A 19,789-nucleotide genomic window follows, 5' to 3' on the forward strand; every position below is an offset into this window, starting at 1 on the left:
TGATAAATATTTTTAAACAAGAAAATATAAAAAATTAATATGTTATTTAAAATATGAATAAATAAATAGGTTTTATTTGAAATAAAACCTAGAGAGTTGTACATCTTTCCTCCCCCCCACCCAACCAATATTAGTATAAAAGGAACCAATCACTCCTTGTTCATTCATTCATTGTATCTTTCTCCCCTCTTGCACACCCTTTTCAAAAATTCTTTTTGATTCACAAATTCTCCCTCTCTTTCTCTCTCTCTCTCTCTCTCTCTCTATATATATATATATATCTCATACACACACAGGTTACAAAGTGATTTTCTTGGGTGCTATGTTTCCAGAAATGGCAATGAGGGATGATCAAACTCAAGAGACCTTAAAGAGCCAAGAAGAGCATAAAGGAGTGAAACACATGTGTGAAATGGGCATCACAAGAGTTCCCAACAAGTATGTTCTCCCAGTCTTTAACCGTCCCTACGATTCGATAACCGTGAAACCCTATGATGACGACAATCTCGACCTACCCATCATTGATTTTGCACAATTGCATGGTCCCAACCACGCCCAACTCATTGCTTCCGTGGCTCATGCATGTGAAAATTATGGGTTTTTCCAGGTTAGTCCTATTAGCCTTCATTTCCCACCGCACTACAACAAAATTGGTCTTTTAGAACGCCTAACCATCCTTGGGAGTCGTAATATAGAATCATATATATGGGGTGCACTGTTTCTTGAAAATGCATATATCCCTGCTGCAACAAGATTAGTCTTTTAGAACCCATATGCATATTATGTTAGTATTTAATGTGAATTTAAAGTTATAGGATCAAAACTTCCATCCCATCTAAAGACGTATAAATACTAATATAAATTTTTATAACACTAACACTTTTCATCTACGAAGTATCACAACCTAATAGGACCCTAAAAATAATTGTCCTATTAATCTTTCTATATTACAACTTTGAAAATTGTCTCACACACCATGGACGGACCCATGTATGTGGTACAGGTGGCACGTGCCACCGTATTATTTCTTCGTCGAAGGGTAAAAGAATTAGGTTTTGTGAACGTGCAACCGTATTAATTTGTTTTGTGCCACCATATGTATTTTGAAACTAAAATGAGAACAAGTTTTATTTGGTAGAGTTGGTTTGCAAGACTTTATTCCACCCCACACCCAAGTTTGAATCATGTTAGCGTCATTTTCTTAGACAAATTATGTCACCGTTTGAAAAAAAATTCATATATTTGTTTCTTATGGTTAAACGGTACCACCGTTTGAAAAAAATTCCCTATATTTTTTCTTATGGTCAAATGGTGCCACCGTTTGAATTTTTTTTTTTTGGGTCTGTCCAATATCACACACACACATATGGTCCATAGAAACCTTTTCAAAAGTGTCATATAAAAATAAGTATAGACCAATTTCTTTTTTGTCTTATCAGGTTTTGTCCTAACAATTTATTTGATGTCTATGGATAAAAAAAAAAACATTTCTTGTCCTGATAAATTTGAAGTCTAATGAAGTATCTTATTAAGAACAATTTGATGTCTTAAAACACGTATTTTTTGTAGGGATATTTTGTTATATTCTTTATGACCATATTTAATGTATATATGTGTGTGTGTGTGTGTGTTTTTGTAGATGATAAACCATGGGATATCAAGTGATGTAGTAAGGAAGATGGAAGATGTGGGTAGAAGGTTCTTTGAGCTACCTCTGGAGGAGAGAAAGAAGTATATGTCTACAGACATTCATTCTCTTGTTCGATATGGAACAAGTTTCAACCAGACAAATGATGGTGTCTTTTGTTGGAGAGACTTCTTGAAGCTGGTTTGCAATCCAGATGCTTATTCTCAATGGCCTTCTTCTCCTTCCAATTTTAGGTAACAAACCTTCATCTTTTTTGAGATATTTTTATAACAATTATATATAGTCGGTATCATGTGAACGTTGTAACGTTCACACAGACTGTATTAATACAGGTCATATGACATTCAGACAATATACCGTTATCTTCAAAGCTAGATTTCACGGCAAATCATTAGACGATATAAATGGTTTCTTCGCACTTTCTCACGAAAATGAGTCTTTGTAACGATTGATAATCATCAAAACAATATTCAATGGACTATATGGAAAGTCAAACACGTGATATTTTAGGTAGTTCAGTGATTCAATTACGTAGGATTCTCTTGATACATTGTTGATAAGATAAATGTTTACTATTAGTTGAAAAATTAGGTTAGTTGACTGGCTAAATAAAACGAGTCGGATAAAATCTTGGACCACAAGTGTATAACTTGAGTTTAACAGAACCCGTTCTACGTTTCTATCCGGATGACAAATAATATGCTTTGACTACTTAACGGAAATAAGTCTAGTGGATGTAGCAAACCGTCTAATCAGACAAAATACGAGACGTGTCTAAACCTTAGCTTCTTGACATATACATTTACGATATTTTTGGTTTCAAATCAACACTAAATATCTATACCAATGCCTTTAAAACCATAAAAAAATGGTTGGGTTTTGTTGTTATTAGCTGTGTTTATGTGACATCAAATGTAATCGATTATCTTTAATATAACAAACTTAAGGTCAATAGTTGTTTGTCACAAAAAGACACAGATGTATTAGCTGTATGCACAATACCCACATCAGAAATGTGTCTTTAGTACGAGGAGACTAAATAATGTCCCCAAATAAAGAATTAAAAAGATGAAATATAAAATAAAATCACATATAAAGTCAAATTATGATAATCATTCCTTATTTACGTAGAAAATGACTTCTCCTTTATTCAAATATATATATATATATATACATATATACATATATATATATATATATATAATTATATGTGGTAAAATGGATCTGTGAGACAGATTAGACAAGTGACAGGTTAAAAAATGTTGGACTATGAGAATCCCACGTATATCAATATGATTTTCTTTTTCTAGAGCCGATTAAAATAATTTGGGTCGGATTGGATGGACTCGCCAACCTTACTCGCCAACCTTTTTTTCTGGTTTCAATTCACTTTGGACAAAATTCTAAAATTGTCCCTTCTAAATAAAACATTCGATATATTTTTTATATTAACCTGGATATTCAATCCGCTATGAAAGCCGACTAATCCCACAGCCACCACCTGCTTTGCAGATAGCCCGTAATCACTGTATTTGAACCTCCGTGGCCACAAGTGGATTTTTTTCGTCATTGGATTTGAAACTGGGACATCCTCTTACTTTTGAACTTTTGATCCAAGCTGAAACCAATCAGACACCACTCTTGTGGTTAACATTCGATATGTTAATATCGTTAAATATCGGTTTTGATCCATAAGTTTTTTTTAATTATTATGAAGGACTATTTTGTGTATAGTCATTAACTTATAAACATTTTTTTTACCGAACTACGGATCAAACTAAATATTGTAATTTATTTTAATATAATTTGAATAATTATTTATTATAAAGACATGATTAAGATGTATTTAATCTTTCACTAGGGAAATGGGAGTAGGGTATGCAAGAAAGACAAAATTGTTGTTCCAACTGCTAATGGAAGTTATCCTAGAAAGCCTTGGATTGGGACTAGCAAACACAAAGAAGACACCAAAAACTGATCAAGAATTCGGCCAAGGCAACCGCGGCAATAAGGCGGAGGAATACGATGATTTTAGAAAGGATATGGAAGACGGTAGCCAGTTAATGGTGGTGAATTGCTATCCACCATGCCCGGAGCCAGAACTAACGTTTGGAATGCCACCGCACTCTGATTATGGATTCCTCACCCTCCTCCACCAGGATGAAGTCGAAGGCCTTCAAATTCTTTTCAAAGATCGGTGGGTGACTGTTCGACCTCATCCTCAGTCGTTCGTTGTTAATGTTGGTGATCACCTTGAGGTTGGTACATTTTTCTTTGTCATTATACAACTATATTATCTTGTTAAAAAATTACTAAAAAACACTATATGTTTAAGAAACGGTCAATCCAAAGATGCATACATGCATTTGGCTTTGTGATAGAAGCGTCTGATGTTTTAGATCTAACACTTTAGATTCTAAATGTGCGCAACTAACAAACGATGGTGACACGAAAGAACGATTTGCACCAGAATCAAATAAAACTCTGGCACATACTTAATTAACGAAGAATGTACCTGTCACCACTCCGGGATATACCTCTGCCTCGGCTCTTGTCATCTAAAAGACTCGTTTTCTAGCCATTGTCTCACCACGTCTTACTTCCCCACAACCACTAGGGACATTACAATTCACCATTTGCCCGCGAATGGGTGGAACATAGCCAGATCCTCGGCTCCCAGAATAACTAGATCCTCGTCCCCCAACAAAATCAGATCCCCGTCCCTTAGCTTGCGGATAATCAACGTTTACATGCTGAGAAGAATTACACATAAAGCATCTTCGTACCATTCGACAATCTCAGGCTATATGCCCTAATTCTTGACATTTGTAACATGTTCGTGACTCTGTGTTGAAGTTTCCTTGGTGTACTTTATGACATAGCGCACATGCTTTATCAACAAACCTTGAGATTGGTCGATTCAGATTTTCAGTAAATCTAGGTCCACGAAAATCAGTTGCTACCGCTTTCTCTTTCCTTTTATCCCAACCCTTTATTGTGGTTGGCGATTGATATCTTGTTCCAAAATTTCTGCAGCATCAACTTCTGCTTGAAATGTAGCCGGCTTTCTGGATATTACATATTTCCGGAGATTAGACTCCAAACCCCAAATATACTTCCTTACTTTACTACTTTCAGTCACTATCTATGCCTCAGCAAATCGAGACTATTCCATAAAAACCTCGGCATACTGACGAACCATCATATTACCTTGTTTCAATCGAAGGAAATCGTCCTCTAGCTTTCGAACAACACCTTTTGGACAATATTGAATTTTAAACTTTACCACAAATTCCTCCCACAGCATGGTTTTTAAGATATTCGGATCCGAACTCGACATAATTTCTTACCAATATAATGCACTTGACCGTAACCTGGATACATCAAACATTACTTTATCTTCTTCTGCACTTTTACTGGTCTGCAAACTTAATTCAATTTTTTAAGCCAACACATGGCTTTAACAAGATCACGTTCTCCAGAAAACTTAGGGGGTTTACAAGCAAGAAATATCTTGATATCCCTTCATTTTTGTATTGATGATGAAGTAGGTGGTGCAGATGTAATCGTCACTGGTGTACTAGCTCCAGGTTCTTCCTGAAAATTCGGGTTTTTTACTCCTTTTGGATTTTTTTGTGCATAACGTCCCAACAAATTTACCAGACTTTCCTGAAATTTTCCCAGTTCGGCTGCCTACATTTCCTGGGTCATGAGCATGACCTCTACCCTTGCTCTGCCTCGTCCATGACCTAACATAAAACTCTGTTGTGCTGATAATTCTTGTTTAGTGTGGGCTTCTTGTTGAATATTTACTCCTCTTCCTCGTCCTCGGCTTCGACCTTGTTTTTCAATGGTCTAGCATTTTCTGGTCTTCTTCTCTATTTACCATTCCTCTTCCCTGGCCTCTTCCATGGCCTGTAGAAGTTCTTCCAGATCGATTGAGATTATCTGTCATTCTTTCTTAGTACTCGTATTACTTTAATGTCCTTACTTTAACAATAAACACATATATGGTTATTCACAAACCAAAGTATGATAACATGTTTACTCATAGATCAAGTATCTGTAACTCAAGATTACATTAATCTCATGTAATCTAACTTTATCATCTTATCATCAATAATAGGTTCAATCATAACACATTCTCAGGTCCATAATCCAGTGGAACCTATTATCACATACTCCGCACCTCTAGTTTAAGTCTAAGTATCAGGCTAATACTCAGATCTCTTAAACTATGGCTCTGATACCAACTGAAACAACCCATGTGTACAAAACAGTACTAATACACAATATCATTATCATATATCTCCAAGTTCACCTTACCAAAGTATGATACAAATATTCCAAGTTATTTTACATATCAAAGTAAGAATATGGATTAACAAAAACTTTATCCAATAATAACATTTTTCTTCTAAATATCACTTCTTTACATCTTTCCCTTGCTTTTATCCTGAGATGATGGATGACCTGCAAAAAAGATTAGTACAATAGTTGAGCATTAGATCAAAAGGCCTAGTGAGAAAATTTCCCTTTCACAAAACATAAGTTACTTCCAAACCCAAGATAGACCAAACATGGATCTTACTATCGCGGTTACACCGTCATTTCATCTATCGCGGTTACACCGCCATTTCATCTATCGCTGTTACACTGTCATTTCATCTTATCGTGGTTACATCGTCATCTCATAGTTATTGAAGAAATTAATGTACCACCTTGACCTATCCAGACAACACTATGTCCGGAGAAGAGGTTACCGGACAAAACTTATTATTTTCCGAACAACCTTCTAACCGATGAAGGGTTATAGGACAAACCTAGTTCTTGTCCGGACAACATTCAACATATGGTCATATCCGAAAATGCTTTGACTGGTGAGAAGTCTTTTCCAGACACTGCCTTGGCCGGTGAGAAGTCTTATCCGGACACTGCCTTGGCCGGTGAGAAGTCTTATCCGGACACTGCCTTGGCCGGTGAGAAGTCTTATTCGGACACTGCCTTAACCGGTGAGAGGTATTATCTAGACAACCCTTAAGTACAAAGAAATGGCCTCATCAGTCACTACCCTACCGGATGAGGAGCCTCATCGAACAAGCTTTTCTCGATGAGTTTTGTTCTTGAAAGGTTTAACAAGCGATGAAGCAACAATAAACATAATCAGTTTGAAATCCATCAAAACAACATAAGTTAGAAAATTATTGAATTATACACTAAAGATATACTAAAAACAATAGGGAACTCACCTTTTTCCTTAACACAGCTTTAAATCTGCTTTTGTTCTAAGCTTTACCAAATTTTTCCAAAGACAGGTAGAGATCTCCCAATTCAGTAAACCCTTTCCCCTTTACATGTACTTGCTATTTATAGCAAGTACACAACCGACTTTTACAATACATAAGGGGGTGTTTGCTTACCATGCATCCTCCTCTACCAAATAATTCACACACACACATACACAAAAACATACATATATATATATATATATATATATCCATATACCTATATTACTCAAACATAATAATAGGAAAAGAACCATAGACCGGTTCCTCTCCAAGCCTTGAATGCCAAAACTAACCCCAAACTTTCCAAAACCAAACTACTTTAATGCATGATCAACTATAATCTGACAATTGAATAATACAATATATATATATATATATATGTGGGGTTGGGTTCTAGTGAGATAAAAGTTGTGGTGAGAAGAGTAAAGAAGGATCTCTACCTTTAAATCAATCATAATTTGAGATTAACACTAATATGGGGCACCGAAATGAACCGGATAATCCCATGAAAAACACAATTCATGGGTGGGGTGAGATTAAAAGTGATCAAGAGTTAAGATCTTTTTTTACGATCTCACTTTAACTTCTATTCTCACACGATCTTTCGTCTGTATACATATGTTGGGTTGAGTTCGGGTGAGAATAAAAGTTATGGTAAGAAAGTGAAAACAAAACCTTCTTATACCGTCATATACCTTTTATTTATCTATTTTTATCATGAAGAACAAAACTTCAACAAATTTATGCATATTAAAGTGATTAAATATATGTGAAAGTTCGTGAATGTGACAAAATGTGAAGATAAAGGTAGTTGAAGATAATTGATAATGGTGGAAATTAGATGAATGTAGTTAAGGTACTGAAGGTAGTTGAAGAAAAGTGATATTAGATTAAAAAGCCAACTAATTCAAAGGCTCAGAAGTGTTTTTATCATTCAAACTATAACTGCTATCACTATAACGAAATTGACTTTATAAAACACCTAGAATGTTTAAATGTCCTAATAGAATACTTAATATACCTTATATGTTATAGGACCAAACTATAAAACGTCTCATCTAAAAGTCTTACAATAGGTTTATATGACGTTTTAACATGTTTTTTTGGCTGCTTTTAAAATATAGTGTCATATTAGCTATTTTATAGGACATTTTTTAGAAGTGTCTAGTAACTCATCTTTTTATAGGAAACTTGTGTTTATAAGACTCTTTTCAAATAGTGTCGTATAAAATAACTAATACAACACTTTATTTTAAAAACGTCTTAGAAGACCTTGTTAATTAAAATGCCTAAAAACGTCCTATAAATCTAATTTAATACTTTTAGATAGGACGTTTTTTAGTTTGATCCTATAAATTTAGGTCCTCTAAAGTATTGTATTAGGAAGCTTAGATATTTCACTTTTCCTATAAAACCAATTTTATTGTATTGTATTATCACTACCACAAAATCGGGTTTACATGATGCTATAAATTTCTAAGTGTCACATTAGACTACTTTATAAGACTATAATTTAAATGACCAAATAAATACATGTCTTATGTAAAAGCGTTGCAATAGATTTATATGATGTTTTTAGGGGTCTTAAATAGTTTTTAGGATGTTTTTGAAATAAATGGTCGTATTAGAATTTTTCACGACATTATTTGAAAAAGTGTCCTATAATTTTAAGCGTCCTATAAAAAGATGTATTTATTACCAAAAAGTATCCTAGGAAGTCAATGGTTCAAATTTCACCAAATGTGAGGATGGTGTGCGAGTTTATTTGTTATATTTGTCGTATATAAATATTATATACTTAAAAAAATGTATCATATAAAATAGATAATAGAACATTTTATCATAAAAGTGTCCTAAAAACCCATTTAAGACACTCAAAAGAGTTTATAAACCTATTGCAATGCTCTTAGGTACGAGACATACCTATTTGGTCTTATAAACTTGATTCCCATTAAGTACTCTTTTAGGATACTTACATAATTGTGGCGTCCTATAAACATGATTTTGTTGTAGTGTCTCACTCGATCCCATGTGTTTGTGTATATATGACTCATTTTAGGAATCTTGTGTTTGCAGATATTTAGCAATGGAAGGTACAAGAGCGTGATGCACAGGGTGCTTGTGAATTCCATGAAATCTCGGATATCAGTGGCATCTTTGCATAGTCTACCATTTGCGACACTTATTAGACCGTCACCAGGACTAATAAATGACGAAAATCCCCAACGATACAAGGACACTAGTTTCACAGATTTCGTTCAATACATTACAACCTGTGATTCCAAACACAAAAAATTTCTAGATACTAGAAAAATTTGTCACAATTATTTGTAATATTGAAAGTTTGAACGAAAATATTACAGTTATAAAAATATATGGGACTCCATTAAAGAAATAACGAAAATATTATAGCCTACAACACTTGTAGTATTCCTTCCTAGAAAATAATGAAAAGAAAAGGTTGATTTGCATGCAACTTTGTAAGGGGTTGTGAAATTTTACTAATATTCTTTGAATGCTTGTTTTCATACATGGGCACCCATTTTGTTACACATATGCAACAAAAATATTTGTGAGGCATGTATAATACATTATAAAAAACTGAGTTTATAGGATATTAATAATGTCTGAATGTACTAATAGATCGTTTTATAGGTGTTCAGTTTATATAAACAATACAGTGTCCTATCTAAAAATGTTGTACTAAGTTTATATGACGTTTTTGAATGTCTTAACAAGTTTTTTATGACATTATTAAAAAGAAATCGTTGTATTAGCTATTTATATGACACTTTTGAGAAGTGTTTTATAAACACATCTTTTTATATGACATTTTTTTATAAGACACTTTATTATAAGTAATGTCTTGTAAAATAACTAATATGATACTTTATTTTAAAAATGTTCCAATAAACTTGTAAAGATGTCCAAAAGCCTCCTATGAACTTATTGTAACGCTTTTAGATATGACACTTTATCATTTGATCTTATAAACCTAAGTCCTATAAAATAGTTTATGTGACGCTTAGACATTTTTGACATCCAATAAACCCAATTTTATGGTAATGATGCACGATCCTATCATGTGGATCACGTTTCGATTTTACCTTTGGTTTCTTTATTGCAATGTATATACCCCTATTTTTCCCTATGAAGTTTACAAAAATTAGAGGGATATACACTTCATAAAGGCAAAGATCATCCGTTTATGTGTGGATGTACACTATCATATTAAATTAATGAGATTTTTCAATTACGTTATGAGTTTATTATACTTATTCCGTTTGTTCATCTTCCTTCTTGTATTTTTTCTATGTTTACACTAGTACAAAAATGACCTTTTGCTACGGATTTAAAATAATAGGTTAGCCATGGTTAGGTTAAAAACAATGGCCAAAAGTCATAAATAAAATCATAGTATTGTTTTATCTACGATTTAACTTAATAATTGTGACCATTACCAAACACTTCCAAATCAACTCCGTTCCTGACATTTTATAGGCCCTGAACGAACATAAAAACATGGCCCACTATAAGAAACAAGGCTTTTAGCAACGACTGTTGTCGTCGCTAAAAGTCCATTTATCATCATAAAGAGTATATAACAACAACATATCGTTGTTATAACTTGTGGCGGAAATATGTCATCACTAAAAAGCGCATTGTCAAATCTCACTTTTCTTGTAGTGACCCTCGGTAATACGAAAAAAAAAATCAATAAATGTTTTTCATTAGTATAAAATTGAGTACAAGAAATACTAATAATTTACTGAGGAAAAAAATCTTATTTATCTTTATTATAGAATATAAGAGAGTACTAAATTACGTAATTCTTATTAGGTATTTTGAAACCAAGAGTATAGGAACTATGGTTGATATAAATTTTTATAAAAAATAAGAATTTTTTAGTTCATAACAAGAAATATGTGTTATTTTGATACAAAAAGAGATTTTGTGTGAATGAAGTAATTGTGAGGGTCAATAAAAGATCAATAATAAATAAAATTATCAAGGTTTATAGATTATTAGACAAATGAAGATCAATAAAGAAAAGACGATCAATTGAGATCCAATAAAAATAAATAACAAATTAAACATATAATAGGCAAACTCAACAAATGATTGTTTGAACACTTAAATAGAATCTTGTGGTGTGGTGGAATCCCAATAAAAGATATATAAGTCAAACAATTGATGAAAATATTTAAATTATGTTTTCCTTCTTTTTTTGCTCAACTAAAATAAGATGTTAAAATTCAAAATTTATGAAACATGACATATATAAGAGATATTACTAAATACATTTAGTAGAAAAAATTTATTGATTAATCACAAAACCATGAAATACGATAGAAATTATAAGAACAATAGATTGATTGTCAAACAATAATTAATAAAATATTTTATGTAGAAGCAAAAATAGATAACAATAGTCACCAAAAACAATTAGAACAACATAATCAAATAACAATAGTCAATAGAAGCAAAAATTGATAAACATGTCCAACAAAAGTATATAGCAATAGCAAACATATGATCTTAACGCTGAATTGTTGAAACATGAAAACAGTCAAGCATATAGATATAGCGATAGTCAATATCATTAGACTTTGTTGGAGACAAAAAAAAATATAAATACAATAAACAATAGCATATAATGAATGACCAATTAATTTTTTTATTTTCTTCTCCAATGTAATTAATTGATATATTTTTGGGACCCTTATTATCAGCTAAATTCTTTTTGCCTCTTATTATATGCTACAATTTTTTGGATTTCTTTAATTTATTAAATTCGTTTATATTACTATTGTATTTTCAAGGAAAAATTTGGGCTCTGGGCGTGTGCCCGTGCCGCCCTCTCCCAGGGACGACCCTGTTCCAAACATAAAGCAACAGTTTTAATAAAATTGGTACTAAATGTTTCGCCATGGCGACGACATTCTAATCATGGCCAATAACGGTCATAAATCGTGGCCATATACAAACCTATAGTCACAGTTCTTTATCGAAACTAACTTTTATTGTCACGGTCATTGTCTGTGGCCATAGACAGACATAAGCCACATGAAGTCAATTTTTTGTGGGTAAAAAATATATATATTGTCACTATAACTTTTAAACATGCCCAAAGACAAAGGTGTTAATAGCCACGATTTTAGTTATCTTGTGTCATCAAAAGGTAACCAATAGCCACAATTTTGTGAATTGGGCATAATATAAGTCATGAATTGGCAACGTACTATGAAATTTGTATAGCTAAAAGTATATAGTTAAGACCACGTTTAAAATAAGTCGGTAGTAACAGGTAATCAATATCCACATTTCAAACAATTTAGTTCATGTGACTCACAAGTAATTTATGGTCAAGGGTTTATTATTTTATGTGATTGAAAGTTAATCAATAGTCACAATCCTAAAATTTAAATGTAAGTATGTGTCATGTATTGGCCATAGTTTTTATTATTTTTTGTGGATAAAAGATAACTATTAGCTATATTTCTAAAAATTAAGGGACATCCATAAACCCACACGTTACCATCGATTAGGTATGTAACACAGGAAACCCACAAGATGCTCAAGACAAAAGAAGCCTTGAACACAACTGAAGAGGCATGTATGCGTGGACGTTGCTGCGCAAGCAGACAACCAAGTGTAACTATATGTTATAATTTGGTCACATATAATATGAAATTTTTATGGCTAAAAGTACATCTAACGTCAAGGTGAAAATAAATGTGTTTAAAAGGTAACCAATAGTCATGCTTATAACAATGTAGTTTGTGTGGCTAATAAGTAGTTTATAGAAAAAAATATTATTATTTGGTCTTAGGACATTAATAATGTCTAACTGTGCTAATATATTGTTTTATAGATCTTTAGTTTATAGGGCCAAACAATAAGGTGTCATATTTAAAAGTGTTGTACTAAGTTTGTATAACGTATTTTGGACGTCTTAACAAGTTTTAGGACTTTTTAGAAAGAAATCAATGTATTAGGTATTTTATACGATACTTTTGAGAAGTATCCTATAAACACATCTTTTTATACGACACTTGTTTTATGACTCACTTTTTTATAAGTAATGCCTTATAAAATAGCTAATACGATACTTTATTTTAAAGATGTTCGAAAAAGCTTCTAAAAATGCCCAAAAGCGTCCTATAAACTTATTGAAACACTTAGATATAACATTTTATCGTTTGATCATATAAAATTAAGTCCTATAAAACAGTCTATTACGACAATTTATCAATGGTTGTTATTCAGCTCCAAGAGTCCGTACCATAATTCCTCGAAGACTTGATGCCTATTTCTAGTTACAAACGGGAATATCATCCCATATCAATTATTAAAAAGACTCCTATACCTATGGATCTATTGCATTATAGTCTAATACTTGTCAAAATTTTAAAACGACCACCTACAATCAAACATATAGTTTACTAACGATTTTTACAACATTGGAAGTGATTTATGTGGAATGGTCACATCTTGGAGAAAATGTTTTGATAATACACATTTCCAAGTCTCAAAATTTCATAAATGTTTTGATAATACACATTTATAACAAGATAAAAAAATCCCAAACATTTATTTCAAACAAAGGGTAAAAATACCCCAAATCTCTCGAAATGCTCAAATAATTCAAAATCCACAAATACAAGAAATATATTAAAAGAGATGTTTAGGAGATTAAGATACAACATTTTGACATGAATAAAGGTTAAAAAAATAGGATGAACTCACAAATGCTAGGTTTGATGAAAACCTAGAAACCTAGCAAAAATGGTGAGAAGGATGAGATCTTGGAGCTCCAACCACCAAAAAATAACCTTGCATTTAATGCTCCTATATGCCTCCAAGAATCACTAAAATCGTGCCATAAGTTATTTAAAGTGGGAGTAAATGAAGAGTGAGTGAAGGGAAGTGAGGGAGGATAACGAGGTCAAACCCTAAGAAATCGACCTTTTAGAACTGATCTGGGTGTGAATGCAGGTTTTCATGCGGCTAACCCCCGCATGAAAGTTTGCTCTTATCCAAAATTATTGATAAACAAACATTAATATAGGCTTTCATGCGAATAAACCCGCAAGAAAAAGTTGCCTTATCCAAAATTCCTGACAAACAAAAGCTAATACATGTTTTCATGCGGCTAAATCCCCATGAGACGTTGCCCTTATCCAAAGTTCCATACAAACATACGCCAATGCAGGTTTTCAAGCGGCTAAACCTGCATTCTAACCCTCATTGATCACTTTTTGACTTCCAATTGCCTTTTTCGTAGAATTTAGCATATACTTCAACCCATGACATCTTCCAATGATGTAACTTGATAAAAAGGTATCTTGTAGGGTCAAAATATCATGCGGAATACAAATGAAATATAAAGTCCCAAATTCTAGGTGTTAAACTCCTCCCAACCTTGAAAATGTTTTCATCCTCGGAATCTTACATTACACAAACGTCTTTTCATATCTTATTCGGCCTCCCACATCATATTGGTGTAGAGGTGATGCTTCCATTTCACTTTAACCATCATGACTTCTTTTTGCAACCCATCCCAAAAGGTGGAAGTGAAACGATTGTCCCTATTTAAGAAAATAGACAAAGGAACTTCATGCCTAGAAACAACCTCGTTGATGTGTAACCTAGCCAACTTCCCCATTGGTAAAGTTTCTCACATGGCCAGAAAATGAGCACTTTTGATCAAATCATCGACCACTACTTAAAGCATGTCGTGACCCCTTAAGGTTCATGGTAGTTTGGTTACAAAATCTATGGTAATGTGTTCTCATTTCCATTATGGCATCTCTAGGAACTTAAGACTCCCATATGGTCGTTGATGCTTCCCCTTGACTTGTAAGCAAGTCATACACCATTCAACATAATTGGCTACATCCAGCTTCATGAAGAGCCACTAGTAGGTCAACTTCAACTCTCTATACATTTTTTTGTGCTCCTTGGATGAATAAAATACTTGGATTTGTGTGTATCTACCATTAGTAATTCCAGGTTACTTCAAACCTTATGTACCTAAACATGACGTATAAAGAGTTTCACATCGCGGCTATCTTTAGTCAATACTTGGCATTGCTTCACCATCACTTTGCTATTGAGGTTCTCTTCCAACAAAGCTTCGGCCTGAGCTGCCTTGATTTTCTCAATCAAGCCTGGAACTAGGTCTATTATTGAGAGTATGGCTCGAATGTCACCGCTTTATTCCTTCCAGCTCAAAGGGTCATCCATCATGTTTTTTTACCTTGGTAGTAGATTAATTCACAATCATAATCTTTTGAGGAGTTTTAACCACCTATGATGCCTTACGTTCAACTCTTTTTGATAAACGTATTTCAAACTCTTGTGATCGGTGAAGAGTGTACATTTTGTGTCGTACAGATAGTGTCGCTACAACTTCAAACAAACACCACAACAGGTAACTTCATATCGTGAGTGGGGTAATTAGTCTCATGTTTTTTTATTGTCATGATGCATAGCCGATCACTTTGCCCCGTTGTATCAAAACACATCCCAAAACCATGTTGGAGTCGTTGCAACACAAAGTATTTAGATCCTTCAAGTAAGGATAAGACCAGCGCGTCAAACAACTTCTTCAGAAGTGCCTTGAACACAGATTATTGAGTATCCTTCCATAAGAATTTGTTATTTTCTGAGTTAAGAGGCTGTAAGGGTGAGGCCATCTTGGAAAAGTCTTGAATGAATCTGCGGTAGTCACCCGCCAGACCCAAGAAACTTCGAATTGGATAGACACTTGGGTGATTCCCAGTTCATCATTGCTTCGATCATAGAGGGATCCACTTTTACTTCATCCTTGGTGACTATATGGACTAAAAACTGGACCTCTTCCAACCAAAAGTCACACTTGGAGAACATCGTGTATAACTTTTCTTGCCTCAGCACCTTTAGGACTTCTTAGAGGTGTTTTTCGTGGTCTAATTTTTTCCTGGAATAAACTAGGGTATCATCAATAAATATAATCACATATTTGTCAAGGAAGGGTAGACACACTTGTTGATCCTCTCTCTCAGTGATTTGATGATAATCCTTTTTCACTTATACGTTGTATTTATATTTCTGTATTTTCAGTTCCAGCAATCTTCACTGATTCTGTTTAGTGATCGCTGAAGAACTTGCATTGTAAATCTCTTAGAGACAGCAATACTTCAAGAAGACAACACTCACACCAAAGAACCTTCAGCAAACGTCGAAKACTRAAACTGAAGATTAGAGACCGGCGAGTACGTGATCTGAAGCAGTATTCAGTGATTACAAGCCTGTCTACATATGTGTGAAGACTGCTCAAGCTTCAGCGAATGATGACGAGACCTTCAGGTCATTCCAACATTCAGCGATCAAAGGAAGCTTGCTTAGCACGATTGTTGTTGTCTTGTTCTTATGCACACAAAGGACAAAACCCATACCCTTACGAAAGTTAGTACGTTACGAATCCGACTAGTCGACTCTTTGTCCACCAACTTTAGGTAAGGATGTCTGATCATGAATAGTGCTTATGTACTATTCACTATAGGAAAGAACAAGCCTTCCTCTTAAGGCTTGACACGCACTCTAAACCTACCATATTGCATTAAATGGACATTTAATGCACTGAGTATAAATAGAAGTGTTTCTTCTCCATGCAGAGTGAGCACATCTCTCTCTATAACCTAATTCTTATTTCAAGCATTTTTAGCTTAAGTAAAGGATCTTTCTTTTAGCAACTTCTTTTCTTGTAATTGCTAAAGCTTTGTGTGTAATCAAAGATTGTTTAGATAGGTTTTTATTACCTTATCTTTCTGCAAACAATCTTGTAAAATCTGTATTGATCTTCTCTATCAATATATATATTTTAAATTTGAAAATACTGGTGTTTGTATTCATCCCCCCTTCTACAAACTGTTTCTCTTCTTGTAGACCCTTACGGGACCAACAAGTGGTATCAAAGCAGTGTTTTCTTTCTTTCCTTGTGTTTAGCTATTTTTTTGTACTAGTTTATCTCTTCTTAAATAACTTTACTGCTTACAAATGGCTTTACAAATTGCAAACACACACACAAAAGATAATGGCTCTCTTGCCAAACCTCCCCAGTTTGTCCGTGACAACTTTAGTCCTCTGGAAGAACTGGATGTCCCTCTTTCTGGAAGGTGTGGATCCTGAAATTCCACATTACATAGAAAATGGACCATATATTCCATTTGCTATTGCTCCGGCTATTCCAGCAACAGCTACGACTGTCGCGATTCCTGAACGGTAGATTCCAAAGCTTCCACATCAGTGGAGCGATGAGGACAAGAAGAAGATAGCTATAGACACGCGTGCTCGGTCTATAATAGCTATGTCTCTTCCTGATGAGATCTATCACTCAGGGATGAAACTCAAATCTTCTAAATCCGTATGGGATACACTCTGTGTCCAATATGAAGGAACCACTCAGGTTCAGGAGATTAGAAAGATCAATCTAGTAAGACAATATGAAAGATTTCTCTGTGGAAAGTCTGAGACGCTGTCTGAAGTACATCAAAGATTTAACTGTCTTCTTATTGATCTTAGGGCTGTCGGCAGGGAATATTCTAATTTTAAAACTTTGACTAAGTTTCTAGAATGCCTTCCGAGTCTTGGGACACCTTTTTCATGTGTCTCAAGATGTCAAATGACATGTCCATTCTTTCTCTTTCTACCTTATACGAGATTCTGCTTAACCATGAGCAATCTTGTCAACTGAAAAGGAATATTGTAAGAGAATCCAGGGAAATGAAAGGCTATCATCTAGCTTTGATCTCTGAAGCCTCTTCAGTTGAAACTTCCTCTACCCCTTCATTTCTTCTCTACCTCCCGTGGTTATCACGGAGATAGATTCTTCTGATGACATTCCAGAATCTGATTTAACAGATTTTGATGAGTGCCTGACACTCCTAACTAAGTCATTTAGGAGGTTTGCCAGTAAGAGCAACTTCCGCAGGTCTCCTCAGCTATCCCTCAGGGAGAAGCCAAAGTCTGAAAGAATAGACAAGGCTTCAACTGTCTGCTACAACTGTCACCGGCCCGGACATTTTACAGGTGAATGCAGATCAAAGAAGACTGTGATGCCATCTTTTAAAGCTCCTTCCTCCTTCAGGACCAAAGATGAAAAATACTTAAAACTGAAGGAGAAATACAAGAAGATGAAGAACAACCAGCAAAAGGCTAAAGGCCTTATTGCTGAAGAGCATGACTGGGCTGAATCATCTGATGAATCATCTTCGGACGAAGAGGATAAAGCCTACGTCTGCTTGATGGCTATTGATGTTAATGAAGGAACTTCTAAAGCGTCTACCTCCTATAAGCCATCTTCTTCTTCTTCTTCTACTCAAGTATGTTTCCTGAATGAACCCTCTTCTTCTTCTAGTCTTCTGCACTAGATACACTGACGGTTGACCTTTACAATGCCCTCAATTGTAAATCGAAAGCTGAGATGCTTGACGATGTTCTTCAAGAGCAATTGAAGATTTGTCATTCTAAGATCAAAGAACTGACCTCTGTTGAGGAAAATCTTAAAGATCAGGTTATTGTAAATCAAGCCATCACTGTTGAACGTGAGAAAGCTGTCGCTGAGCGTGAGTGAGCAATTGCTGAAGTCAAGGCTGAGAAAGCTACCATTGAAGGGTGGTGCAAAGCTTCCCTCAAGGCCTCTGAGATCATTAACGCTCAGATCCCCGCCAAGATAACGACTGGTCTAGGATTTTCCTATGATCAGGAAGAATGTGTTGTAGACAGGTCCATGCTCAAGTTTAGTACCTTCGTCTCTTCTATTCCCAACAATTCTTCCTCTCAGTGCTCTTCTTTTACAAAGGTAAATCCATTGTCACAATATCCCTTCCCAATAAGTCAAACAAGTCTAATAGATCCAGTTCTATTCCTTCAGCTTGTAAAGCTTCTTCTTCTTCAGGGACTAGGAAATCTGAATCGCATAAGAAATCTAAGTCACAGCTCAAGGTGAACTTTTCACCTAAGGAATCCAATTCYTCAAAGGTTCCTCCTAGAACTAATGAGAAGGGAATTCTTGGAGCTGGTCCCGCTTCTAGTCTGATACTTCCTGGCCCTAAAGCTACTCTTAGCTTTAGGAAGTGTAAACACTGTGGTGAGAGAACACACATTGCCAGTAAGTGTCCTTCTGCCGCCAAAGCTGGTTCACTAACTTTGTGCAAGAAAGTAACCAAGGCTGAGAAATCAACTAAGGCGAAATCATCCACAAAGGCTGCTCCTGCAGTCATGGTGAAGAAAACCTTTGAAGCCTTTTCTTCAGGCTCAGCGAAGACAACTCATGCTGAAAAGTCTTCATCATGAGATGTTGTAATCCCTACCACTAAAGTCTCTTCTTCAGACTCAGTGAAGACTTCCACTTAAACTACCTTGGTAGTGTCAAGGGTTGTTCCTCTTTCCACTCAAACCTCTTTAGGTTCAGTGATGCCATCTACTGATACAGATTCATTAGCATCAGATGATGAAGCCTCTAACAAAGCTGGACCCCAATAACTGGGTACCAATAGCATTCTTATTTTGTTTCCTTGCTCAGGATGTCAATGGCGTATGGTATCTGGATAGTGGTTGTTCAAGACATATGACTGGAGATATATCTCTTCTATCTCACCTCAAGGAAGAAAGAGGATCTTCCGTAACCTTCGGTGGAAATGAAAAAGGATATACCAAAGGCTTTGGTATATTATCCAACGGTACAACAACTTTCAAACGCGTTGCATATGTTGAAGGACTGAAGCACAATCTTCTTAGCATCAGCCAACTGTGTSAYAAAGATTATACAGTTAAATTCTCAAAGAATTCTTGTCATGTTCTCGAC

General features: G+C 34.7%; 1 protein-coding gene across 1 annotated transcript; it reads left to right on the forward strand.

Annotated features, from left to right (window-relative positions):
* Nucleotides 1-238: 238 nt before the first annotated feature.
* LOC112527683 (protein DMR6-LIKE OXYGENASE 1-like) lies at nt 239-9,323 on the forward strand. Its single transcript, XM_025138453.1, has 4 exons — nt 239-607; nt 1,640-1,881; nt 3,510-3,906; nt 9,013-9,323. The coding sequence occupies exons 1-4, from the start codon at nt 323-325 to the stop codon at nt 9,268-9,270; spliced, it is 1,182 nt and encodes a 393-aa protein (XP_024994221.1). The 5' UTR covers nt 239-322; the 3' UTR covers nt 9,271-9,323.
* The last annotated feature ends 10,466 nt before the right edge of the window (nt 9,324-19,789 follow it).

This window comes from Cynara cardunculus (genome assembly GCF_001531365.2).
Source record: "Cynara cardunculus var. scolymus isolate 2C chromosome LG 1, CcrdV1, whole genome shotgun sequence".
Lineage (NCBI taxonomy): Eukaryota > Viridiplantae > Streptophyta > Magnoliopsida > Asterales > Asteraceae > Cynara > Cynara cardunculus.